The sequence below is a fragment of the Syngnathus acus genome, chromosome 21 (assembly GCF_901709675.1).
Source record: "Syngnathus acus chromosome 21, fSynAcu1.2, whole genome shotgun sequence".
Taxonomy (NCBI): domain Eukaryota; kingdom Metazoa; phylum Chordata; class Actinopteri; order Syngnathiformes; family Syngnathidae; genus Syngnathus; species Syngnathus acus.
Window position 1 is genome coordinate 5961164 of NC_051105.1, and position 19508 is coordinate 5980671.

At 41.7% G+C, this 19508-nt stretch overlaps 2 protein-coding genes across 3 annotated transcripts; both read left to right on the forward strand.

Moving 5' to 3' along the window:
• The first annotated feature begins 305 nt into the window (after nucleotides 1–305).
• On the forward strand, nucleotides 306–4700 carry LOC119115563. The gene is made up of 2 exons (XM_037240164.1): nucleotides 306–3730; nucleotides 3845–4700. The coding sequence occupies exons 1-2, from the start codon at nucleotides 640–642 to the stop codon at nucleotides 4294–4296; spliced, it is 3543 nt and encodes a 1180-aa protein (XP_037096059.1). The 5' UTR covers nucleotides 306–639; the 3' UTR covers nucleotides 4297–4700.
• An 854-nt stretch (nucleotides 4701–5554) lies between these two features.
• Nucleotides 5555–18114, forward strand: man1a2 (mannosidase, alpha, class 1A, member 2). 2 transcript variants are annotated; one of them, XM_037240166.1, is made up of 14 exons: nucleotides 5555–6037; nucleotides 7889–8423; nucleotides 9571–9832; nucleotides 9951–10047; nucleotides 10755–10873; nucleotides 11287–11367; nucleotides 11884–11978; nucleotides 12095–12218; nucleotides 12386–12479; nucleotides 13059–13174; nucleotides 13736–13955; nucleotides 14584–14756; nucleotides 14950–15065; nucleotides 15542–18114. In XM_037240166.1, the coding sequence occupies exons 2-14, from the start codon at nucleotides 8110–8112 to the stop codon at nucleotides 15675–15677; spliced, it is 1947 nt and encodes a 648-aa protein (XP_037096061.1). In that variant the 5' UTR covers nucleotides 5555–6037; nucleotides 7889–8109; the 3' UTR covers nucleotides 15678–18114. The 2 variants fall into 2 exon arrangements, with proteins under 2 accessions (XP_037096061.1, XP_037096060.1); XM_037240165.1 differs by having other exon boundaries at nucleotides 5555–5983.
• Nucleotides 18115–19508: the final 1394 nt, after the last annotated feature.

The window sequence follows — 19508 nt, forward strand, 5'->3', positions numbered from 1 at the left end:
AGTCTCTGGACTGCCTGCACTCTTCATGTGTGCAATTAAACATTAATTTTCTATAAACTTGCCTTCCTCTTCATCTTCCTCCCCTTTATCCAAGTTGAGGACAATAAAGCAGACATAGCAGGGTCATGTCACATGCAGCATAATAAAATATTATGCAGCTCTTCCACTCAGATGCTATTCTGTTCAGGCTAACTCATAATAAACAATGCCACACTATAAAAAACAAAAAAATTGAAGGGCTAGCAGTTTTCAATAGCATTTATACTTAATTGCAAACGTGGAAGCTGCTTGCTGTAATAATTGTCTATTATCGGTGTTGAACGTGAACCAATTATCAGAATCATATAACAGCCAGCCTGACAGTCCTATGATGTAATCCCGATGAGGTCACCGAAGCCAGATTAAATGAAGTCATAAAGGCTGATATTTGGTCAATGAAGGCGGCATGTGCATTCATGAAGGCTGTGTTTTGAGTTTTAAAAGCTCACTCCCAGTCATGAAGGCTTATGTTTATAAATCACTGTCCACATACAATATTGTCATTTGCATGTCGATAAAATTTGTCACCATGCGAGTACCAGAAAGAATGACCTTAATCAGGCAGGGTAATCGATGTTTAGCACGCTTTAAGACAAGGAGATGGAATCAGACAACATCTCAACGGCAACTCCTGAAAATTCAAATTTATCTACCTCGGAGGAAAAAATGGACGAAAAAATGGACTATGTCATGCTGTCTTCTCCAGTTGGGCAAATGTACACAAGTGATCAGGAGCAAGGTGAGCAACGAGAAACGAGCCCTGAAAACTCAAAACACCAGATCGGTTCCACAGCCTCCCCCCCCGCCAAAATACGCTTGGATGATAAACTCCAGGCTGCAATAAAAAGCGCTTCCAAAATCGTGTATGAGGGCTTTCTTCAATACATTGATTTCAAAGGAAATGTAGATGTGGCATCCAAATCCTCAAGATCATCACCCTACGATGAGCCGAAGAGAGATGTGTCACCGGCTGCCCCTTTTGAGGGATTATATCCTGAGGATAGTGATTTGGACCTACCAGCCGCTGAAATCATCAAATCATCCCAAGAGGAACACAGTGAAGAACCATTTTCTGTCACCAGGAGAAGCCCCACTGGGCAAGAATTGGATCACAAAGTTGGCACGCCAACAGAAAATGTGTTAGAGGAGCAGTACAGTGAAGCCGGACTATCTTTGGGCTCTACTTATCTGGAGTCAGATGCTCTCGAGGTTGATAATAACTTAGATGAGAAGACGCCATTGAACCCCTTGAGTTCATCACCACGAGAGGAGCCGGATGGGGAGGAATCACAACTCCCAAACTCTGCCTGTCAGTCAGACGCTGAGGAGGTTGATAGAGATGCGGATGAAGAGACTGTATTAACATCTTGGGGTGATGGGAATGCAACACCACCTTCTTACTCCATGAGCCAGGGATTTGATCCCTTCTCCGTTGGCAGTGATGTGGATGAAGAGAAACCATCCATGAGTAAATCACCAAAAGAGGAGCAGTTGGGGGAGAAAACGCCATCCCCAACTTCTTCTTGTCAACTCTCAGATGGTGTAGCGCTTGATAGTAATGTGGAAGAAGAGAAACAATCGAAATTCTTCAGTCTGTCACCTAGGGATGGGGATGCAACACCACCTTCTATCTCTACTGGTCAGGAGTTGGATCCTTTGGATGCTGCCAGTGATGTGGATGAAGAAAACCAGTCAGAATACTTGAGTCTATCACCAAAAGATGAGCACGATGACAAAACACCCCCAACCTCTCCCATGATTGATCAAGAGCCTCCGACTGATGTGAATGACGAGAATCCTTCAAAACTTTTGAATCGATCACCCCCAACGTCTCCCATGATTGATCAAGAGCCTCCGACTGATGTGAATGATGAGAATCCATCAAAACCTTTGAATCTATCACCTATAGGTGAGCAATATAATGACGCAACATCACCTTCTCCCTCTATTGGTCGAGAGTGTGAACCTCTGGAGGTTGACTGGGCGACTGTGGATGAAGAGAGATTTACAAAATACTTGAGTCTATCACCTATAGCTGAGCAATATAGTGAAGAAGGACTAACCTCTCCCTCAATTAGTCAAAGTGTTGAACGTCAGGGGGTTGACAGCGACATAGACGAAGAGAAAGAATCAAAATCCTTGAGTCCATCACCAAAAGATGAGCAATATGGAGAAACCCTACCACCCTCAAACTCAATTAGTCAAAGTTTTGAACATCAGGGGGTTGACAGCGACGTAGACGAAGAGAAAGAATCCAAATCCTTGAGTCCATCACCAAAAGATGAGCAGTATGAAAAAACACTACCGCCCTCAAACTCCATTGGTCAGGGTCTTCTTGAAGTCCTCAGTGATGTGGATGAAGAGAAACCATCAGAATCCTGGAGTCCGTCACCACCTGGTGAGCATTATAGTGATGCAACATCACCCGCTACCTCTCTTGGTCGAGATTTTGAACCTCTGGAGGTTGAAAGTGTTGTGGATGAAGAGAAACCATTGAGCGTATCACCAAGAGAGGAACATGATGAGAATGTAACAGCATCCTCTATTTCCACGGATCACGATCATCTGGATGTTGATATTGACTTAGCAGAGCAGAAAAGGGATGGAACTCCACCTTTGAGTTCCACTCAGGAAGTAGCTCTTGTGGAGGTTGATAGTGACTTGGTTGAGGAAAAATCCTCAGAATCATTGAGCCCTTCACAACCGGAGGAGCAGGAAATGGGTGAATCTCCACACCACTTTGTTTTTCCAGACCTCGATGCTGCTGAAAAAGAGATTGAGAATGTAGTGTCAAACTCCTTACACGCATCACCACGGGAGGAGAACAGTAATGGAGGATCTCCTAAAAGCGATCTGGTTTCCCACCAAGATTCATCACATGAATTCACAGGACATGGAAGCCACTCTCCAGAGTGTTGCAATGATGCAGATAAAGCAGACTCAAGTTCCCCTCTTCAAGACTTACTTCCAGCGGCTGATGATGGTGGTGTCATACTCCCTGAAGACGACCACGAGGATTCAATTCCAGAATCTTTCAAACCAAAGAGCAGCTCTCAATCCTCATCACCCTCCTCAGCGTGCTCAGATGTCGACATCAGGCCTACCTCCACTTCCATCTGCGAGGCCTCTATTCACGAAGATGACATCACACCAAATGAAGACACTGCATACGAACTGAGGCCATCTCTATCAATAGAGGAGCTTACGGATCTAGCTGACACGTTTGAGGATTTCGGGAAGGAAAACGTCAACAAGACAAGCCCACATGACGAGGCACTTTTAGTACAAGAGCTGTCACAAAACGCAAGTTCTGCATCGCCCGAGTGCACCCAAGATCTCATTCCTGAGGCTACCACCCATCAAGATCTGCACACGGACAAAGATAGCGTCAACGAGCAAACTGAGCAAGAACAGTCGTCAAGACATCCAAAATTAACATCATTTCCGCAAATTATAGAGAGGTGCTTGAGTGACGCAATGAAAACATGCTCCAGCGCCATACTTCAAGCTCTACTCAATCAAGCAACGGAGTACTCGGCCACTGTGAAAGTAGGCAAAGGGTCAAAACAAGGAAAGGACATTCCACAATTTAAAAATAATGCGACAACTTCGGCAGAACAACAAGCGCATTCACGTTCAAAACATTTGGAACACAAGCGTTGCCAACGAGGAGCCTGCAGAGACATTCTCAGTGAGTATTTCTCCACAATCATTCTCCAACACTATATTTGACGTTTTGATAAGTTATGTTCATTAGTCATACCAGAAGTGAGGATGAGGAGTGTGAAAATGCCATCTGTTACAGATAAACATCCCGAAAAGTCCACGGCAGCCCCGGATCGTCATCACGATGACGGTGAGATCCTGGCAGACATCTTACCGAAAAGTCAGATTTGCAAAGTTCACCCGATTGTAAACAAAATGGAGGATGACAGTGAACACCCTTGTCCACACTATCTTTTTGAGGTTCCTAAAACTGAAAAGACAAACGAGGCCAAGAATGCGCAGTCAACTACCAAAGAAAATGTTACTCGTGAAAGCAAGAAGAAAAGAGAGCACAAACGTAAGTCCTCAAAGGACTCGACGAGAAGTCGAAAATTAAAAAACAGAGTGGTTCATGGTACGACGCTGGTACCCCAACAACAACTCCCAGTACTAGACTCAACTTGCCGGGAAAAAAAATATTTTCTGAAGGTAAAAAACTTCTTTGCCAGGATGAGGAGGTGCCAAGTGTGTCCCAAGAAATGGAAATTGTAAAGATAAAAACACTAAATTCTCCGTTTTCAAAAAACTTTGTAAATTGATTTGGCGATGGTAAAACAAATAGCATAGCTCTATTTAGTCATCAATGTCATACATGTTATGATGATCTGGACCATGAGCACTGACAACAGCAAGAACTACAGCATATCGATGAGTTTAGAAGGATTTCCAGGGAGGAAGACGAAGAAAAGTCACTCCTTTACTGGAATATGAATGTGGGCAAGTACAGAGTCAATATTTGCTCCGTAGCACTCAAACAAAAAGAAAAGAAAAACATGATCAGGCTTGGTTTCCCTCTCTCAAGGTGAAGAAAACCGATGATCCTGCTAGTTTTCAGTTCCTCAATTTTGACCATTTTTGAGCAGCTGAAAAGGAAAATAAAACTTTCCCCCATCTGCGTACCTTGTTGCGTTTTTATTTACTGTCCCTTTGCTGCTGCTATTTGATTTTACAGCTATTTGGCTCTAGCTGGTGTTACAAGTTACGATTCTAGTAGCTGGTCAGCCAGGATTTTCACTTCTCACCATTCATGGGCCACACGGATTTGTCACCAAAATAAACTCGTTAGTCCCTGGATTGGTAGCCAGGCTAACGCAGCCACTAGGCTGGGTCATCCCGTAAACCCGCCCTGGCCGTGTTGTGGCAGCACCACCTCGGAGAGGTCGGAGTGTTTACCTGCCGTCCCAGCGGGCAAACACACGAGCTCGGAGGCTGGACCATGTGGTCGATGATGAGCCCGAGACAGCAAGTCTGTCTGCTTAACTGAGTTGCCAGTAAGTGATGTCAAACATTTTCCAGCTTTTACTTTAAGTGTCTTTATTCTATAACAGTGTTTGACTTTGAAATAATGCAACAAAGCCTAAAATCAATGCCAAATAAATAGAGGTGAGTGAGTGAGTGAGTGAGTGAGTGAGTGAGTGAGTGAGTGAGTGAGTGAGTGAGTGAGTGAGTGAGTGAGTGAGTGAGTGAGAGTGAGTGAGTGAGTGAGTGAGTGAGTGAGTGAGTGAATGAATGAATGAATGAATGAATGAATGAAGTTACTGTTGCAGACTGTTATATGTAACCATTTTCAGACTGGCGTCTGGGATGGATGGATGGATGGATGGATGGATGGATGGATGGAGTCACATCACACTGTACCGTGCACTTTTAGAGTGTTTTAGTAGTGTATGATGATTAGGTAATGTCGTTTTATTTATTGATTTCCCCTTTCACGCAAATTGTGCTTGGTGCAATTGTCAGACGGTTCCTCATCCGACTTGGCTGAGACACATCGGTTTGCTGCTCAGCCCCGATAGAGCGGCCAGACAGTGACTTCCACCCCCTTTTCGGAGCGTGGCTGGGTGTGTGTGTGTGTTTTTTTTTTTAAGAGGAGGGGTGTCTGTTTTCCTTTAACCAAAGCAAGAACCGTTTAAGGGCGTCATGACGGCACCCGGTATGTCACTGGCCTTGTCCGATCGGCCTGGGAATCAGAAGGCACGTCGGATTTTACCGAGAATATGAGAGCAATGGTGATACGGCACGAGAGCGTCTAAAGACCTCCTCTGTGGGCTGCTAATAGGCACACTAGCATTAGCAGCCTAGGAACGGAGCTAACGGAACCAGCCCATCGTTCTTTGATCCTTCGCCGTAGGACATCGCCGCCTCCAACTCTGCGAGCAATGATGTTAGCACGCTAAACGTAAGGGAAGAATTATTATTTTTCTCAGGTTTCGTCTCCCTTGAATGTAACACGGTAAGTGGGATATTATTAATAATCGGGTATAAGACCCTCGCGAGCTAGCTAGGCAGCTAAGCTAGTCCGCTAATCGCCCGGACCAGAATTGAACCGTCAACGAATGAACTCGAGAGGAGACGTTTGTCATAAGAGGAAATATACACGTCTGTGCTGCATTCCGTGTGATCTCACTGCTATTATGTCAACACGCGGCGTTTAAACGTGTTGGTATTTCAAAAGTGGTCATGATTAACCCATCCAGTGAACGCTTGGACTGAAAGCGAACGTCTGCTTTGCATGCACTGTCACGATGAGCGTTTAAACCTCAAACTGCCACAGAAGGCGTTTGGCTCTAATCCATTCATCACCCGCGCCAACATCTGTACCTATCTATCTATCTATCTATCTATCTATCTATCTATGGCAAAGAAATCGAAATTTCTTTGTGTGTCTTGGCATGTGAAGAAATTGACAATAAAGCAGCCTTTGACTTTTATCTATCTATCTATCTATCTATCTATATCTATCTAGTTGGTCACAGTTGGCTTGACTTGTCTGTAGCGACTGCAGGAAAAGGGCACATTCTACGGTTGATGCAAATGAAGTGTCAAGTTTGTTGTTTATCATTTGTGGCGTTACATCTAATGCAGCGATTCCCAACCTGGTCCCCATATTTTCCTATGCCACAGTAATAAAAGCGAAATGTCGCTTAATGTTCAAAAACTGGTATCGGTCGTCATCAAAATCCATGGGCACATCTGTACTCATGCCCACTTTGACTTCTGAAAATATTAGAACCATTACCTCAGTATTTGGGGTTTTATGGACACAAAGCCCTCGGGAAAAAAAAAAAAGCCCAACATCACGTAATGTCTGAAAATGTGTCGTCACCCAAATTTATGTGCAGACCTCACGCACAGCTATGGTGAATGAAATGCATCCATAGCACAGGTAACAGGTATCAAAGAAAGTACGCTCAAGGGCTACTAACCTGCATGGTTTAGATGTTTCCTTTCTCTAACCCACCTGATTGAAACGATAACTTAATCAACAAGTTCTGAAGATAATCCTGATTATGATAAACAGCGGCGCTTTGTTTCATTGTATCAGCGAGCGCAGATTCCGCCATACTTGGCGCAGGTTTGGGTTAAACTCAAATAGGCTTATCTCTAACCTCTTGCTCATTAAAGAGGAAGCCAACCCCAAACTTTTTTTTGTAATGGGATCTGTGCAGCCCAACTAGTTGAAACAATGTTGTGATTAATGTTTTGTTTGTGGAATATGAATTTAACATTTTGCCACTTGCCGTTGACCTAAAACGGCGCCAGAGTTGCCAGGTCTCTAGTCATAACCAATCACAGCTCAGCTACAGAAAACATGGTGAGCTGTGATTGGTTATGACCGCCAGGCAACTGTAATGTCATTTTCAGTCGACAGCAAGTGGCAAAATGGGCGCACCTGAGATGAGAATTTTGCTGCATAAATCATAATCTGTAAACACAATATTAACCAGAATGCCATGTTTAGACTAGTGGAGGACACCTACAACATATTTTTGCAAAGGAAATGGTTGGGTTGACTTCCTCTTTAAAAATATTAAATATGCGTTGGTTGTCCCCTCTCAAACCCGGGGCTAATAACATGCCAATCTAAGCCTTGTTTGCTGTTTGTAGTTCTTGCCTTGCTAATTCTTGCAATGCATCTTTGTGACCTGCCTGTTCAACTTGTGTCTATTATCCAGCAGTGATACGCACACATTACGTCTCGTTGGGCCCAATATTGACGAAAAGTGATTGGCCTCCAAATTCCCCATTGTGTCGAACCTATCCTTACTTTTTAACAGGTTATTTATTCATTTGTGTCTTGCAGAATGGTGGTGACGCTTTACCTGCTCCCAAGTCAGTCGTTCACTGAGGGACCATTTCCTCTTTTGGCGTTTGGACTTGGCAGCCCAGGCATGAGATAATAAAGTCAAGCAGCTGCAACAAACGACACCTGCGGCGCTTGTGAGGCTGCCGCACCTCTTCCTCCCGGCCCGTACTCTTTCCCCATCCGTCCTGCTGCTTTATAGTCCTTCAGCAGCCCTCGACATGACCACGCCAGCGCTTTTACCGCTCTCTGGGCGCCGTATACCCACACTGTCGCCGGGTGCCTCTTCCTTTCCGCACCACCGCGCTACCTTGAGAATCTCGGAGAAGTTCATCCTGCTGCTCATCCTCAGTGCCTTCATCACTCTGTGCTTCGGCGCTTTCTTCTTCTTGCCCGACAACTCCAAGCACAAGCGCTTTGACCTGGGCTTGGAGGACGTACTCATCCCACACATTAACTCGCCCAAGGAGGGAAAACATGTTTCTGGACAGGTGATCATACACAGTCAGGGAGGACATGATGAGCACCGACACAGGTACGTTTTTTTTTTTTACTTTTAAAACGCTTATCCTTGCTTTACCTCAGAACTTTGTGTGTTGTTGCGGCAAATACTTCACCAAGGTCTTCAATGCCTACTGAGCAACACACACTTACACCGAGATGTGGCGATGGCCTGAATTACTCTTTAAAAGCGCTGTTGAGAAAGGAGAGGCTAAGGTGGATTTTACAACAGCACCAATTTGCTGGTCCAATTTAAAATCGCTGTCCAATTTAAGACCCAGGATGGAGACTATTGCCGTTAGATAAGGTGCCAGATAGCCCAAGAAACTCAGCGCCATCCGGCTCTTGATTTCATTCCAAGAGTACAAAAGTGGCCTCGACGAGAAAATGTCTTGTATTGTTCCGCAGACGTAGATCTGACAATCATCCGCATAGCAGTGGAAATGAGTCTGAAGTTCACTTAAGGCTTTCTGTTCTGCTTTCATTAGGTATCACTGTTGGACAGAGACTAAGCACTGCTTTTGTTGTTGCTGTTTCATAATAAGTTCCATTTTCTCTATTACCATCATCATATTACAATCTGGTGTCCTTGAATATACCTGTCAATCAAAACAAAGTAAATCTTTAGTTTTACAAATAATGCATCGGTTAGCAATGCAAGCTGTGCAAGGAGTTGATATGCATACCACTATTTAACACACAACCTAAAGGTGAAAGTTGTTTGGAAAAAAAAAAGGGGGGGGGGGTATTTTATGCGTTATAACTTTTTAATTAATCAGCCAATTAATTAATAAGCGGTATTTGTCTTTCTGCTGAAAATGGGTATCAGCAAAAAAGGCATCTCTGTCAGGCCTTACTCTGTACAGTTTACACCATATTTTTCGCATGCAACTCTGTCAAAGATTGTTTTCATTTTGAAGTGATCATTTATGCCAAAGACAATCATGGTGTAGAGAATTGTGAAATTCTGTGATAAAATTTTCAAGGGGCAGTGTCCAAGAGCGCCCTTCATTTGGATTGTTTTTTTCTTTGCTCTTGACACATTTAATTAGATCATAAAGATACCTTTCTGGCCAGTTACACTGTTTATTTAATGTCAGGCTTGCTTGCCCTGTTTGTGCAAGCTAATTATCTGCCAGAACAAGGAGGATATTTTCTTTTATTTTCCTTGCTTCTTATAGGGAGGACAAAGAGAGCCTTCGCGATAAGATTCGTGCCGACCACGAGCGGGCCCTGCAGGAGGCCAAAGAAAAGCTGCGGAAGTCGCATGAGGAGCTACAGGCTGAAATCCAGACTGAGAAGAACAAGGTGTTGGAAGAGCTGAAGAAAAAGGACACAGGGCCAAAGCCCTTGCCACCCGTGCCCATGCCCAAGGTGGTGGGCGTTGGCGACGGCGAGCCTCTCGAACCCGAAGTCAAGGAGAAACGGAACAAGATCCGGGAGGTCAGAAAATGACTTCTGTTCTTTACTGTCCTCTTACTACGCACATTTTTCAATGTGATGAATCCACCATAATTAGGACACGAATGGCTTAATGTCTAAAGTCGCTATGACGTTTCAGATGATGAAGCATGCATGGGACAGCTACCGTCAATACGGCTGGGGTCACAACGAGCTCAAGCCACTCGCCAAGAAAGGACATTCTACAAATATATTTGGTAAGATTCCTCCTAAAACTTACTACAACATCACACACTTTTGCACAAACCTTGGTAGTAAACATGCCCGCCTTCGCAGTCTTGTAAATAATCTCAGTCATTTTGGAAGACAGTCAATAAAATGCTGTGTGTGCACTTCCCCGGGGAGATAAGCGTTTTCTCTGTGATAATTCAAGTTTAAATACCTGTTTAAATGGGGCTTATTCAAATTTGCTCTAGTTTTTCTTCTAATTGATATTGATACACACGACATAAAAGAATGATAACGCTTCTAAAACTTCTTTCGTTGCTATTTTATACAGAAATGACCCCCCCCCACACACACACACACACATAGGCTGCCTTCCGTATCGATTACAAGTATTTGACCCAGTTTGAGGTCCAACAAACGCGTTGACTCCCTGATGTCACCTTTATGCGAGAGACTGGCCCACCCACTAAACATGCTCGTCATTGTTTCATTGCCCTTGGGGGGTTGCAGATCACGTTACGTTGATCACACCATGAATGACTCTCTGTCACTCACACAGGATGACCGAGTCGTGCTCTCTTCCTCTTAGTACAGTGATTCACAACGTTTTGTACTGATACCACTTGTCGTAGGCGGACTCAATCTACCGGTACCTGAAAGAATCACTTTTTTCATTGTTTGGTTTGACTTCCCTTAAAACAAAACAAATATGATTTCCCTCATCTGTCTTGGGCAGGTAATTCTCAGCTTGGAGCATCCATCGTGGACGCCTTGGACACGCTGTACATCATGGGCCTGCATGAAGAGTTCAAAGATGGGCAGGGGTGGATTGATCAGAATCTGGACTTCAGTGTGGTGTGTATCTAACACCAATTAATTCACAGCTCCGTTATCCAGTGGTTCCAGAATGCTGTCCTTCCTTCCTTCCTTCCTTCCTTCCTTCCTTCCTTCCTTCCTTCCTTCCTTCCTTCCTTCCTTCCTTCCTTCCTTCCTTCCTTCCTTCCTCCCTCCCTTCCTTCCTTTATTCTTTAATCTACAATCTTATCTAATTATTCTATAATCTCGCATCAAAATTAAAACTGAATTGAGAAAGAGACGTTGCAGAACTGAATCCAATGTTCGCTGGATCGTCACTGGGAAAGTCAAGCAAGACAAGTTTAGAAAGGCCAGAGAGAGGGAGAGATTATGTGCGAGTATGTCAGACCACATAGCGGAATAACAAGATATGCTGCTATCATTCTCCTACTATCTTTTCCTGTTTTTTCCAGAATGTTGAGGTGTCTGTGTTTGAGGTCAACATCCGCTTCATCGGAGGCTTGCTGGCAGCTTACTACCTCTCTGGACAAGAGGTCAGCACTCACCTGTGGTTCTTTATCAATAGATAATGATGTGATGGTTATTTTGTTGATCATTGATGAATTTAATTTCCATCTCTTTATTCTAAAAGAGTATATTTTGTAAATTAACAGTGCAAAAAATGTATAAACAGAATTTATATCAGAAAATGGGCAAAAATGACATTAATCATTGTCTTCCAAAGTAAAAGCAATTTTTGATATTTTATTCAATATAAAGATGATTGTTGTGATTGGCAGGCGAAGTTGAAATTACGCAATACAATACTGACTCGATTTGGCCCACTCCTAGTCGTCACATTTAATGACTAATAACTCTTAAATTTGATCAAAGTGACTCAATATTAAAGTGTACACTGAACCGATCATCGGATAGCCTGCAAAATTGGTGATCGGTTGTAATGTCATAGTCTGGTCTATCAACGATGTCATTGACCTTGGAGAAAACCTCGGGAAACCTTGCTTCCAATTTTTTTCACCGTGTTTTAATCTACTTCTCGTCTCCTTTAGATGTTCAAGTTAAAGGCAGTGCAGCTTGCTGAGAAGCTTCTCCCTGCTTTCAACACCCCCACAGGAATCCCTTGGGCCATGGTCAATCTGAAGAGGTGAGTGATCTTGTCAACGGTGTCACTAACATTCCCTCGCCAAAGGAGCGTGCCACTTGATTTGATAGGAGACGTCTCAGCAAAGTGGTAAATAACGTCCCCATTTCTTCCCTCAGTGGTGTTGGACGGAATTGGGGTTGGGCGTCGGCCGGCAGCAGTATCCTTGCAGAGTTTGGAACGCTGCACATGGAGTTTGTTCACCTCACATACCTGACAGGAAACCCTGCCTACTACCAGAAGGTAACACTTAGACGTGCATAACTGTATTACTGCAGGAAACAAGACTTTCAGTAACAAACCAAGCTAAACTTTGTCCATCCTGACATTCAATATCATACATTTTTGATATCACTACTAATGTCATATTAAAATTAAATAAAAAGAATGAAATTCACAATGTTTTGCAGGTAATGCACATCAGAAAATTGCTAGCCAAAATGGATCGACCGAACGGGCTCTACCCAAACTACCTGAGCCCTCGTACAGGTCGCTGGGGCCAACGTGAGTGCACTTGATGTATTGTAATATCGATTGATGTAATATTCTGGTTTTGGGAGTGAAGCGAGGGCTAACAGTTTTTCCACCTCAGTGATCACTTTATGGCAGCTTGCTCAAAGACCTTACGTGTCCCTGCGTAGCGTCACACACAATATTAGCAGCAAGTGGAGCTCAACGTTTCATCATCCCAGACTGGCACGGCAGTGAAATATTGCTAGCAGATGAGTCCAGCGTCAGCTAAGCTAACGTTAACACAATCGCTGTTATTCATATCAGCGAGGAATAAATAGCAGAGACACAGATTCTAATGTGAATGTGCACACAACTTCTGCTCCACTCATTTATCAGTAATATAGTGAAAATGAATGTGAATGTGAACATTTACACTGCAAGTTGATTTCTGTGCAGAGGTAAAGTTTCTCCTTGTGCCCTTACAATTTCACTTTAGAAGCCACTATGTTCCTTGTTAAAAAAAAATAGTCTGAAGCCTTGAGGGGTGATGTACTTTAAAAGCTTGCGAAAGGTTGGCTCGGAAGGGAATCGCTAAATCAAATTATTGAAAGTTTTCTTTGCTATCCACAGACCACACTTCGGTCGGTGGCCTGGGGGATAGCTTTTACGAATACCTGCTAAAGGCATGGCTCATGTCAGACAAAACGGACACAGAAGCACGCAAGACATACGACGACGCCATTGAGGTATGACTCACGCTAGCATGTACACAAAGTCTATCTTATCTTGAATCTCTTACTGCTAATGTTGCAATGGAAGTTAAGAAAAGTAGCTTACACTGCATCTGGAATTTATTCACAGAACTTTCCACATTTTGTCATGTTTCAGCCTCATCCTAATTTTTTTTCTCTCAAAATCCTACACCAAAGACCCCAAAATGACAATGTGAAATAAAATGGAACTGAAATTAAAATAAAAACTGCCATTTGCTGCTGACTGATAATGACATCACAGTTGTCAGGTCTCGGGTCACGACCAGTTGCACTAAATTACTAAAAGTAACGTAAATTATTTATTGCAAAAATTCTGATTCACAGTAAAATAGTTTGCAAATGTAATTACTCAAGCATCGTGAGTGAATGTGCCAACACAATTAGGACATTGAAGTGGGGTGCAAGATTTGCTGGGTTAGAACTTGAGGAAAAAATTATCTGATATATTCCATTTTGATTACCGATTTTTGTATCTAGTATTAGGAAGACTTCTCAGCATGATATGCAAACAAATTCAAATGTCTGCCTCCGCAGGCAATCGAGCGCCATCTGATCCGCAAGTCCAATGGTGGCCTGACATTCATCGGTGAGTGGAAAAACGGCCACCTGGAGAGGAAGATGGGCCACCTGGCATGCTTTGCCGGCGGCATGTTCGCGCTGGGCGCAGACGGCTCACCCGACGACAAGGCTGGCCACTGGCTGCAGCTTGGCGCAGAGATCGCACACACCTGCCACGAGTCATACGATAGGACAGGTAAGTGATGCCACTATAGCAGTAGTCTTCTTCCGCCTCAAGTTCTTCTTCTCCTTTCTTTTGACAATTGGCCAGTACTTCTGGCGCCTTCTTTAGCATGCCATAAAGATCGTGGCCAATAAAAATCTTTAGGTAAATGTTACATTTCGGAATGGTCAACACCCATATAGGATATCGAACGATATATTGTGCAGTCCTCGTTTGAACCAAAACATTTCATATTTTGTTCAAGCAATACAATGCCAATTAAACATACTTGAGCCAGGTTGGCATTGCAAATGAGTATGTGTTCTCAAATTACTTACCCGGATAAATAAACATTAAATTAAAAAAAAATTAAGAAGAAACATATTTTAAAATGCCATTGTGCCCCTGTCACCCCTAAAAAAAACTGTTGTAATCATTCCCAAAATTTACAGCAGCTCTCAAAAGTATTCACCCCTGCCCCTCCCTAGCTAAGTATTTTTTCTGCTCTTATAAATTAACAGAAATAAAAGACAGTGATTCTTATGGTCCAAGGATTCAAAGCAAAATGTTCTCTTTCAAATTATACTGTACTGTGTTTATTTATTATTATTATTTGACAGTGACAATCAAAATTAGACAATGACCATCTTTCTCCCTCCAGTGGTGAAGCTGGGCCCTGAAGCGTTCAAATTTGATAGTGGGCTGGAGGCGGTTGCTGTGCGGCAGAACGAAAAGTACTACATCCTACGTCCCGAAGTCATCGAAACTTACTGGTACATGTGGCGGTTCACCCACGACCCCAAGTACCGCCAGTGGGGCTGGGAAGCAGCACAGGTACCCCTCATAACCTTCAGAACAAATGTGCTGCAATAATGTTGCGACATCACAATGTCAGAATCTGAATAATGACAACAAATGATTTATTGCATAAGTAATTGGTTTATTTACACTTTACTTTGCACAAGAGAACATGGATTTAAATGTAATTTTAATTCTGACTAAACGTATCTTCTATCGCTCCCCATAGGCCATCGACAAGTACTGCAGAGTGAGCGGAGGCTTTTCAGGCGTGAAGGATGTCTACTCTTCGAACCCGACATACGACGACGTGCAGCAGAGTTTCTTTCTGGCCGAGACACTCAAGTAAGCTCATTGCTAATAGACTATTGAGTGCATGCCAAAAAAAACAGGTGGCGCTGTATCATATTGTCTTTACAACATATACGGAAAAAAATAGCCCAACATTTCAGAATAATAAATTTAAGATCCCTCTGTCAAATTTGCAGGACAATTGAAACCCTCCGTAGCATTGCCTTTCATGCAAACATGACATCCCAGAGAAAAAGATGTTCACTGTGAAAGGGGTTGTAGATTCCTTTTTGTCACTCGGCCGTGCCATGACTCTTAATGGGAGAAATTGATAGCATGCTAGGCTAGCTGTTATGTCTTGCTAAATTCCTCAAAGACAAACATCTCGAGCATACCTATGAGTAAATGCCTTTCACATGCATTTTTTTTTTTTTTAAACAGACATCAAGGTCCATTGACAGTTATAGTTCATCACTCTTGTAACTCGTGCGTGTGTGGTGTTTTTTTTTTGCTTTTTACTCTTCGGCCAGGTATCTCTACCTGCTGTTCTCTAGCGACGACTTAATGCCACTGGAAAGTTGGGTCTTCAATACGGAGGCCCATCCGCTTCCTGTGCTCCACCTGGGCAACATCACCCTGCCGGGCAGCGAGCCAGCCCAGCAGTAAACGCCCCCGTCCGCCAACAAACACCGGACTGATTTTTATCAGTTTCTTCAGATGTGGACCATATCGGAGCTTGAGAACTCCCTAAAAACTCTGGTACCCCAGAGTGGACCATTTAATTTTTGTTTCAATGTTTGGTGTTTGTTTGACCAAACTCTTTATCTTTCTCTCTTTATTGGGGACACACCAGTTGAATCAAAACTTTAGTTTCATGCCACAATTTTGGCGGCCGTCTTTTTGGACAGGTGTGGATCCTTCAGAGCGGACAACAGAGCAACAGTTTGACTGGCTTCATCATCGGTCCTGCTAAAAATATCACCGCCTACTCAAAACAGAAAGGAAAGAAAAAAAAAAAAACTGCTGCTACGCTATGATTGGATGCTGCTTTTTGTCTTACCTTTCCCACTCTTTTTTTTTTTTTTTTAATGTCCTTTTTTCCATCTTTTGTGTGCTTCATCTGTTTCAACTTGTGCAAATCTCATGATGAGGATGAGCGGAATCAGTCACTCAATCGTCTGACTCTTTGGCCGCTCGCTGCCTTCATTCATCATTCAAATGCTTCATCACCTCCTGCCTTTTTATCCATAAACTATATGCTATCATCAGCATTCTGAAATGAAGTAAATCTAATTTGAGGTCCTGTGGTCTGCATTTCCATCTTTTCCTGACTGTTGTGTTAAATCTTCAAGTTGGCTTGTTCGTGGGTTTACAGTATATTCATCGGTCCTGACTTTCTCACATCGAATTTTTCTTTTGCGCTAGGATGGTTAATTGCATTTATGATGTAGTTTTCTTCCCCGAATTTGTTACAATGAGCTCAAAAATATCTATTGTGAAAGCTGACAACTTTGGCCAATCAGTTTTGTGATATCCAATATTTGGTTATTGATGGGTTAAACTACAGTTCGGATTATGGATCGTTTTAAGCGTAGACGAAAAAACTTTCCAATTAGATAAATTTGTTGAATTGTAATAGTTTGGTAATGAATAAACAAACTTAAAATGATCGCAATATCATAGTTCAGTGTAATTTGTCAAGACATTTTAAAATCACTCTCTTAAGTGACTTTGTAGTTGCTTTGGCAAAACCTTGAATACAAATTTGAAGATTGATCAGAATTTAGCACTGCAACAATTAATGGACCACTAATCATATAATATAAATTATAATGTTAATTGATTAACCGATTAATATAAAATTGTCCAAATTCTCACAATTTAGCCTCAACAGTAAATATTTTGATTACTGATCATCCTCCATGAATGTACACTTATCTTTGTAGTAAGTCAAAATAAGGTTTTTGCAAACTTATGCTTCTACTTCGAAAGACAATGATCAATATTTTTGCCCATCTTTTGACATGTTATGGACCAAAGCAGTGACTGAATATCAAATTTGTGTATTTTCTTCAGTCAATTTGAAATGTCCTGTTTTTGAATATGTGGATGGAAATCAAAACTTGTTTTTTATCTGATTCATCGATAATTGATAACTAGTTAAAATATCAAGTCAATATTAAAACAAATGTTAGTTGCAGCCCGAATTGAGTTGCAATCAAACTCAAAGATAGTTGTATGCAGATAAATCCTGAATTGCGCATAATCCTGAGTTTTTGTTTTATTCTTTGCTGTTTAAAATATTTTGACTGCTTAAGCCTTATCGTCTGTCGTGACGCAAATGTGCCATTGCCATGCTCTTTTACTTTCAGACATTGTGATATTTTTTATGGGGGTGCTAAAAGTTTAGAACTGTGACGTGAAGCAGATTAACAGAGGACTGAAATGACGACGCCGGTTCAATTAAAATGCTAGTGGAATTTTCAGATTTTTTTTTTTTTGGATGCAGACTGAATTGAGCCATCGTTTGACTCTTTGAAAAGAAAAAAAGACCAAAAAAAATGAACTGCTACACATTGTCGCTTTTCAATGAAAAGCATGTATCCTTAGATGTTCTGAATTTTGTTGTTGTTGTTTTTGTTTTTTATCCCAAAAATGACAAATGACCTTTCCTCGCGTATCAGATAAAGAGAGGGCTAAAAAAAATTCTAAATTCTGAGAAATATTCCTTTACAATAGACCGACGGCGATGTCATGCATTATTAGGTTCCTTGTTCGCAAATGTAAACTTGAGGTATTTTTTTTGTTGTTGATTGTTAAATTATTATTATTTAAAGTAAAACAAACTCCAGTATCTCTTAATTTGGAGGAAGTGCATCAATTTTGGCCAGATAATATTGGGACGTATTGATTTTCATGATGTCACTTTCCTCCGCATCATCGCTTTCAGAATCCCGTCAACCATGTGGCTGCCGCTGGCCAGCCAATGAGTGACTGTGTTCTCTATTTGTATTTTTACTTAACTACTAAGAAAAAGTATGTGTAAATATGTTTAAAAGTCAGACACATTCAATAAAGTTGTTGCTACAAGTGACGATCGGAACCCGATGTGTTGTTTCAATAGTATAAATGTTGGTTTTGGTGAATCTGTGATGTTTGCTTTCAAACTTGTCTCGACAAATACACTTAGTTAAATTATGTTGTCCTCTATTCAAGCACCACTTTTGCCCCAGGAGATGAAAAACAAATCCTGAAGCCATGACTTTTTTTTCCCGCCTCAATTTCAGTGTGTAGCTTCAAAGTTGTCATAGTGTACAAACAAGCTTCCTAAAGCTTAAAGGATCATCTCAAATTTGGTCATGTATGCGAAGCCCGGCAAATGACCCTCTGGAAAGCATTTTTTGAATAGCAACAAGAAATTTTGCAAGGATGTTTATCAACTCATGCGCTAACCACATGCACCCAAATAATTATGATGTTGATGATTGTATACTTTGTGTTTTCTTCAAGTTGCTTAATGCACTATGTTGTCATGAGCATGGAGGACTAGGGAGAATAAAGATGAACACAAAGGAAGTGATGTTAGAGGAAGTTGTGAGCTGTTCGTGGGCCTGACTTAGTCACTGAGAACAGATAAGATCGCAGTGGAATCATTAATGGATTACTTTGTGTTTGCATGTGGACGTGTGTGTGCGTTTGTGTGTACTGTTTAACGTGTTAATGGAGGTTGGTTCTGCTCAATCGGAACAAACAGAAAAGCAACAAAAAAGTGACCTTTCATTTCACATTTCTAATTCAATAATCCTATTGGAAATAATGTAAATTCAAATTAACCTGTTCCAGATTCAACCTGTGACTATGTTAAAATCTTCATGAAATGTGTTGGCAATGTTTTATCACATTTTTTTAATTTACCATGGTATGTTCCAGGTCAATTTTGACCCAAAACAAACTGATCCTCATAAATGTCTATCAAATGAACAACAGGTCTTTTAAGAACTATGAAACATTTTAACGTCCTGTTTCCCTTAAACTTGAAAAAACAGCCTTTGGTTCCGTATGTATTATCTTTTGTTGTTTTTCTCCTTGTTTTGATTTCCCTCCTCGAATATTTAAAATCGTATTCATGTATATGTGTATATAGGCTCCACTGTACACAAACTTTGTAACACTTGTGTTAAAGAACGTCATTTTAAAAAAACATTTTTTGTGTGGTATGGGCCCATTTAGGAAAAGTCTTCAAATTTTAGGATGAAACTTATATTTGGGGTATTTTTAATGCTGGTAAATGGCATAATCTGTCAAAATTGAAGGGAAAACACTATGAGGCTTCTAAAAAAAATGGGCTTTGAAACCTAATGTCAACTAAATGTCTTTTGCATTTAGTTTCAGGTGAACGCAATGGCCTCTGAGTATTTTATTGCATCTGCGCGACATTAAAGACATCACAAGCAACCTTCACCGCAGGGATTTCCCATTCTCCTTGGTAGCTTCCTC